The 8,155-nt window shown below is 36.7% G+C and overlaps 1 protein-coding gene across 1 annotated transcript; it reads left to right on the top strand.

The window, feature by feature from the left end:
* The first annotated feature begins 572 nt into the window (after positions 1 to 572).
* Positions 573 to 7,563, top strand: LOC117414876 (neurofilament medium polypeptide-like). The gene is made up of 3 exons (XM_034024710.3): positions 573 to 1,698; positions 2,719 to 2,843; positions 4,032 to 7,563. The coding sequence occupies exons 1-3, from the start codon at positions 667 to 669 to the stop codon at positions 7,168 to 7,170; spliced, it is 4,296 nt and encodes a 1,431-aa protein (XP_033880601.3). The 5' UTR covers positions 573 to 666; the 3' UTR covers positions 7,171 to 7,563.
* Positions 7,564 to 8,155: the final 592 nt, after the last annotated feature.

Here is an 8,155-nt window from a genome sequence, read left to right as displayed (position 1 = left end):
TCTGGAGTGGACGGTTAATTGGATTTTTATGACTTTACTGTTAGGAATATATCTAAGGTGTGTTGAGAAATAAAATCAACTCCACGTTTTATACTTTAAAACTGAAGCAGAAAACATGAAGAAAAAATGTGTCAGACACTCATAAATGTTTCTCAGGTAATTTCCCTTTCTTTCTGACTTTTTTGTTTTCGTTCTAAAAATGCATACAGTGTTTTTAATAAAGATAACTATACAATCAGATGATTAGCATGATTAGTATTCACTCACATCTTACTATCAACACATCACATACTCCCAAATACAAATTTAAAAGAAAAACACCTTCTGGGCGATTTATTTGATAAAACCATATATACAAAATATATTATGAACAATCTAACTTTTTTCATGGCTTTGTTGGAATTATATTTTAAATTACCCCACACTATTAGATCTAGTTATAGTTATTCTTATTATAAGGTGGTGCTTGTTAAACGTTTGACTACATTATTGACCGGATCTACAGTTTTCTTGCAAACGCGTGGAGCTGGCTCATTACCAATTCTACAGCTGATCTGTTTCAGCACTTTGGGCAGTTCCATTCTGCAACGCAAGATTCCGAGAGAGTATAAAAGCAGCCACAGCTCTCATCCTGCACACTGGCACCGCAGTTGGGTATTCTCGAAGATGAGCTACGGCATGGAATATCTCACGAGCTCTCCGCATAGGAGGGCACGAGGTGACTTGCTCCAATTTCAGCCTAAAAACCTCGGATCGTCCTCTACAGGGGTGCAGTTTTCCAGGAGCTCTCTCAGCACTGGGTCGTCTGGGTCATTCAAACAGTGCAGTCTGATGCGTAAAAAAGAATACAGTTCTCCTGTTCTCAGATCCACTGATAGCACAGACCTTGTAAACCCGTTTAAAGTGCCGAATATAAACGAGAAGCAGCTTCTCCAGGGGCTTAACGACCGCTTTGCAGGCTTTATCGAAAAGGTTCGTCATCTTGAAAGCCAGAACAACATTTTGGAAAATGAGATTCAGGAACTAAGGCAAAAGCAAGTTTCCCTGTCCTCGCTGTCTGAAGTTTACGATCCTGAAATCAAAGCTCTAAGAGAGCTTGTCGGTGAAATTACCTCTCAAAAGGCTCAGATTGAGCTCGAGCATCATCATTTGGAGGAAGATATTCACCTTTTGAGGGGGAGATATGAAGAGGAAGCACGCAGTAGATCAGACACTGAGGCCAGCATTATGACATTGAAGAAAGATATTAATGACGCACAGCTGTCCAAACTGGAACTGGACAAAAAAGCTCACTCTCTGATGGAAGAAATACTTTTCTTAAAGAAAAACCACCAAGAAGAGGTATCGGAAATGATGGCCCAAATCCACGATGCGCAAGTAACTGTCGATATGAAAGACTTTGGAAAGCCAGACATCACTGCGGCTTTGAGGGAAATCAGAAGCCAGCTTGAAGATCACACCAATACCAACAGGCAACAAGCAGAGGAATGTTTCAGGGCCAGGGTAGCTAAACTGACAAAAGCAGCTGAAGTGAATAATGAAGCACTCCAAGTCAGAAGAGAACACATCCACGAGCACAGACGCCAACTGCAGTCAAAAACCATAGAGCTGGAGACAGTTAAAGGCACCAGGGAATCTTTAGAGAAGCAACTCGGTGCCCTTGAAGAGAGGCACGATGCAGAAATCAGTCATTACCAGGTAATATCTTGTTTATATGTATGTAGATAACTTATTATTATTTAGTATTTCTATGTATTATTGACCCGTTTGTTTAACGCTTTAAAAAAGAGTACAAGTATTCTATTTCTTTACATTTTCTTGTTGATGTAGAATTAATAATAATGCCAATACAATAATACATCAAACAGTTAAAGGGATACTTTATATTTATTTGTTTATTATGTGTGCCGCTGTCAATATCTATTTCTGTTTTTAGATCCTTATTTACCATGTTTACTAACTAATACAGAAAATAATGTATTTTTTCTGTAATAGTTTATTTTTGGATTTATTTTTTTATTTTATTTTTTTAATTGAGATCACATTTGCCACTGTTGCAAATTCAATACAAATTACATGTTGAACCAGGTAATATCTACTGTATAGTTTACTATTTTAATAACCGTTCCGTTAAAACTGGTTCTCTTTAGTTGACATAGTTAATGTAACCTTTTAAACAACACTGTGCATGCTCTCAAAGCGTTTTACTCAAACTGCTATTTGTAAAAACGTTTTCTGAAAGGCAAACCCATCAATTACCTTCTAAACGAATATAACATCGCTATAAGAACAGAACATAGCTATAAGCTCTTTAGAAACCCCTAAACCACTGACTTCATGGGGTGCATTTTCTCTTTCTGAAAGAATTGTACTAATGGGAATTTGAATTACAGTAAAATCTAGCTGATTGGTATTCAGTTTTACATCACAATACAACAATAATAACTTAATTGTTTTAATGATTGACACTTGGAGTGTTCTATTTTTTGTCAGCTCAATGGCAGTGTATGTTTGTCTGTGAGTTTTTATTGTATATGGGTTTATAGGAAAGGCCTGTCAATTGGTACTTTAAAATCAAGTCAATAAAAGGAATACTGTTCACCAATATTATACCTCCCTCAATAGATTTGTATTTCCATAAATAGATTAAATTAGGTATTATCCCTGCACTCATTAGACAGTGTTACAACTGCTGATCAAATGTTTATATTTTTGCAGGATGCTATCCAACAGCTGGAGCATGAGCTTAAACACACACAGTATGATATGTCTGGCCACCTGAGGGAGTACCAGGATCTTCTGAATGTCAAAATGGCCCTAGATGTGGAGATTGCTTCCTACAGGTACTTTTATATTGGTTATATGGTCTACAATGTTTTTCTTTTTGTTTGTTTGTTTGTTTTTTGGAATTACTGATTCATTTATTTTGGTTGTCTCTATTGATGCATTTATTATAAATCCCCTTTTTAAAATAGTTATCAATATTCCAAGCTTAAAAAGATTTTATGGGGCATTACAGAACTCTGGATTCAAGAGAACAGTATTTATATCTACTCACAATGCTGTCACCCTAGGTGGCTTCTAGAAGATCACAGACATTGTTGCCTTTCACTATAATGTAGGAGGTTGCTTGTATATACCATTGGGACTTGTCATGCAAAAGTCATTTATTTGTCACATGCATTTTTAAGTTCTATTTTTAACTTTTTTACCATATTACTTTTTGCTTTCACTGTCTTGCATTGTATCTTTTATAGGTATAAATAGAAAAAGGCATTCCAGTCATTTTGCATTTCAACAGTGTACACTAGAGTGACAGTATACAGTAGATTCAACACTGTGGACCTTATTTTGAAGCAAGTATATATAGTTATATAAACTAGATATAACTAGCAGGAAATCACTAACAATTAACTAAATTAGTCTTTTTTTATTTTTATTTTTTTACTCCTTTGAAAAGTAGATTCCTATTGGTTTAAATGTTACTTTTTAAGCAGCGGATACATTATACAAGCTTGAGATACTCCTGATCCTTCACATGCATGCCCTGACTGTCAAATTCACAGTGGTGTCATGGGCTAAACAGAATTATTTAAATTATATCTGTGACATGCTGTTTTTCTGTCATGGGCAGGTGTGTGATAACAAACAATTGATGGCATGGTAACTCATTCTATAATTCATGCTTTCATATCTACTGCTCTATTACTGCTGGCACCTAACTATCCAACTCTTTGATAAACGTATCTCAAGTTACTTAATGCATACTCTTCTTACAAACAGCATACACTATTATGTTATTTTTTCTTTCAATATTCTGTATGTGTCACTTTTACTTTTGCCCCTATTTATCAGTTCCAAAACTTCAAATCTCAAGTCATTTATGTTTTATCTATATAAATATATATTTGACTATATTGACCATTGATATCTAATGCAATATGTTATACAGTGAGGGTATCATTTTTAAATGCTTTTTAAAATATAAAAAACTTATTTCCACACCTCAGTAATTCCATTTCTTTTCTCAGGAAACTTTTGGAAGGTGAGGAAACAAGATTTTCTTCAGTTGCTGCAGGCCATGTTCCAGCATCATATGAGTACAGACAATCCTCTGTCTACACTGTGCCAAGTTTCACAAGGCAGAAAACTACCACTAAGAAGGTGGAGCCACAGTATAAGTTTGTTGAGGAGATCATCACAGAAACAACCAAAGAAGTGGAAATGACAGAGATTGATGACACTGATACAGAGGAAATAATGAGTGAAGAAGAAAGGATGGAAAAGGAGAGTCCAGAGGATGAGGTGGAAACAACAACTGACAATGGAGAGGCACAAGAGGATGGAGAGGAAGTGGACACTGTAGAAGCAGAGAAACACAAGGAAGATGAACAAGAAGAGACCTCATCTGAACCTGGGGATGAGGCGCAAACTGCAGTTAAAAAAGATGACGAAGAAGCAGTTGAAGGTGAAGTTGCATCAGAAGCTGTAGAAGAGATAGAAACCTCTCAAGATGATGTGGTTGATGCAAAAAACACCAATGATAAGAAAGAAGCAAAAGAAGAGAGCACTGATAAAGTGGAAGCCTTTGAGGAAGTGAAGAAAACTATTGTGGAAAAAAACACAAAGGAACCTACAGATGTAGCAGAAACCGAAACAGCAGAGGCACCAGAAGATGAACCTTTAGGAGAACCAAAATCACTACCCAGTGAAATGACTCCAGAAATAGATGAAAGTGAAGAATCAAAAAAGGTACTGACTTCAGATGACAAAACTGAAGAGGTAAAACAAGTAGACAAAACAGAAGACACAAAAGGGGAGAGTTGTGTAACAAAGAAAGAGGAAGATACATCTGAAGAGAAAAGTGTCACAGCAGAGGAGGAGGTAATTACGCCAGAAAAGAAAAGTCCTCTTGAGGAAAAGACAGCAGAAAAAGCAATCCATGAACACACTGAGGAACAAGATACCATGGAACCAAAGGAGATGACCAGTCCATTGGAATCAGAAGAAGAACCTGACAAAACTGAAGATAAAATAACCACAGATGTCAAAGTGGAATCCAAGGATATTCTGAAAGAGGAGGTGGTGAGCCAATCAAAATCAGAAGATGATGCTTCAGAACCTGAGAAGACTGAAGAGAAAGCAACCCCAGATATTGAAGCAGCACCAGAAGACATTCCAAAAGAGGAGACTGTAAGTGAATTAAAATCAGAAGAAGAGGATGCTTCAGAACCTGAGAGGACTGAAGAGAAAGCATCCTCAGATTTTGAAGCAGCACCAGAAGACATTCCAAAAGAGGAGACTGTAAGTGAATTAAAATCAGAAGAAGAGGATGCTTCAGAACCTGAGAGGACTGAAGAGAAAGCATCCTCAGATTTTGAAGCAGCACCAGAAGACATTCCAAAAGAGGAGACTGTAAGTGAATTAAAATCAGAAGAAGAGGATGCTTCAGAACCTGAGAAGACTGAAGAGAAAGCAACCTCAGATATTGAAGCAGGACCAGAAGACATTCCAAAAGAGGAGACTGTAAGTGAATTAAAATCAGAAGAAGAGGATGCTTCAGAACCTGAGAGGACTGAAGAGAAAGCATCCTCAGATTTTGAAGCAGCACCAGAAGACATTCCAAAAGAGGAGACTGTAAGTGAATTAAAATCAGAAGAAGAGGATGCTTCAGAACCTGAGAAGACTGAAGAGAAAGCAACCTCAGATATTGAAGCAGCACCAGAAGACATTCCAAAAGAGGAGACTGTAAGTGAATTAAAATCAGAAGAGGCTTCAAAACCTGAGAAGACTGTAGAAGAGGTTAGCATGGATTTCAAAGTGGAACACAAGTACCTTATAAAAGAGGAGATGGTCACCCAGACAAAATCTGAAGAAAAGGCTTCAAAACCACACACACCTGAAGAGAACACACATGCAGATATTAAGGTGGAACCAAAGCATATTCAGAAAAAGGATTTGATGAGCCAACAGCAATCAGAAGATGTTGCTTTGATGCCTGGTACACCTGAAGAGAAAACAACCCCAGATATCAAAGCAGAAGAAGATGTAAAACAGGAAACTTTGAGTGAATTAAAGTCATCAGAAAAGGACATTTTGAAACCTGAAAAGACTGAAATTAAAGTATTCACAGATGACAAGTTGGATGTTAAAGACCTTCCAAATAAGCAGACAGTAAGCCAATTGATACTAGAAGATGTTCTGAAGTCTGTCAAACCTGAAGAGAAAGAATCAACAGATGTCAAAGTAGAAATCAAAGACCTTCTGAAAGAGGAGACAGTGAGCCAGGAGAAATCAGAAGAAAATGTTTCTCTGAAGTCTGACAAACCTGAAGAGGAAGCAACCACAGAAATCAAAGTAGAAACCAAGGAAATTCCAAAAGAGGTGATGGTTAGTGAAGTGAAATCAGTAGATGTTGCTCTGAAGTCTGACAAACCCAAAGAGAAAGCAACCCCAGAAGATGAAGAGTTAAAAGCAGACAAAGTTCTAGAGGAAGGGGAAAAATCTGATTCAGAGGAAGACCAAAAGCCAGAATTAGCACTGTCTCCAAAAGAAGAAAAGAAAGAGGACAGCATTACAGTACTAAGTGAAGGAACATATGAAAAACCTTCCGATAAACAAGAGAAATCTACAGAGGAGGAAAGGGAGGTAACATCTGAAGAGAAAGAGAGAACACAAACTGACACCAGTGTGGAAACAAAACCTCAAGAGATGCCATCAGAAAAGGAGACACCTGCTGATAGCTCGGAGATGGAGAAGCCAGAGAATTCAAAGGAGAAGGAGCTGCTTGGAGAAGAAGAGAAAGTTCAGGAAAGGTCAGAGAGCCCAGATACTGAAGCAGATAAAAAGAAGATTGGTGATTCCAAAGAAGAAAAAACAGTGGAGGAGGAAATGCAATCTCCAAAGGAAACCCCTGTAAAAGAGGACAAACTCTTGATAGATGGCATGCAAGAAAAAACTGGGAAAGAAGTGAAAGAAGGAAAAGTCACATCCACAACACAAGAAAATGGTCTTGATGAAAGTGAAGAATTGAGCAAAGAGAAGACAATCGACACAGAGGAGACAAACAAGCCTGTAAAGGAGAGTCAGGTAGAAAAGACAAAAGCTACACAAGAAGAGCCCAAAACATCTCAAACGGATACAATCCAAGACAGTGCCAGCAAAAAGTAATATGTTAAAAAAAAGGTTTAAAATATAACTTAAAAATGCATGTGACAAGCTAGTCTTTCAGGGTCTAAGAAATATGGAAAAATGTATGTATTTGTGTGAAGAAATAATTTAAAGAATATGATTAGATTCTTGATGCATGGAAATTGTATAATGTACCAAATAGGCTGTCAAGCTTTGCAAATTTGAATGAACGGTGCTATGTAATTAAATTTGAATGAGTTCCAGCTCTGTATTGACTGTCTGAAAGACATGAGTGTAACAATGCCTATGAATGATATCTACAATAATGCTTTCTAGATATAAGAATAAATGTAATTTGCAGAGAATGCCATTGTCCTTAGGTTTGGGTTGTCTTTAGTGAATTGATCAATTAAAGAAAAGGTTTAAAATATATCCCCTTTGGTCACTGTGTGTATAATGTACCATGTTAGGTTTACTATCTATGCTATGCTTTTTAATGCACAAAGTCTTGGCTTAACCCATAGGATTCACATAAAGAGTTTTAAGAAAATGTATTAAAAAAAAAATTAAAGAAAATCTATTTAATTAACTCATTTAAAAATGTGGATTACAAATATGGATTTGAAATAACGTACTGTAAATCTAGAATGCTATCATAAACATGATCAAAGGTACCGTTAAATAGTTCAGTTAAACAACAGAAATACAATCAGCTTGGGTTGATACAGGATAGCAATGCTTTAAATAATACATATAGTTGGTATTGCAGTTTTGCAATTAAAACTGAAAATAGTGCATATTTAGACCATAAAAGTTGCACTTGGAAGTATTTTCATCTGCAAGAAAAACAAACTGACACAAGGCAAAACAGCACCAGTCTGCCAGGAAGACACCGGTCAGTCAGATAAGAAAATGTAAGGGAGCATATTGTTCAACTGTATAATACAAGTGTGTCAGAAGCAATACAAGCCCTGCCAGGGCTGTAGATTCAGAATTAGCTATCAGTATTATGAATAAGTTAATT

This window comes from Acipenser ruthenus, chromosome 7 (genome assembly GCF_902713425.1).
Source record: "Acipenser ruthenus chromosome 7, fAciRut3.2 maternal haplotype, whole genome shotgun sequence".
In the NCBI taxonomy this organism is placed as follows: Eukaryota; Metazoa; Chordata; class Actinopteri; order Acipenseriformes; family Acipenseridae; genus Acipenser; species Acipenser ruthenus.
Note: the sequence above shows the minus strand (reverse complement) of the source record. Positions and strands in the feature narration are given on the sequence as shown.

Coding starts and splice junctions, on each gene's coding strand:
- LOC117414876 (XM_034024710.3), top strand. CDS start 667: ATGAGCTACGGCATGGAATATCTCACGAGCTCTCCGCATAGGAGGGCA. Junction 1,699..2,718: donor CAGAAATCAGTCATTACCAG/GTAATATCTTGT, acceptor ATATTTTTGCAG/GATGCTATCCAACAGCTGGA. Junction 2,844..4,031: donor GTGGAGATTGCTTCCTACAG/GTACTTTTATAT, acceptor TTCTTTTCTCAG/GAAACTTTTGGAAGGTGAGG.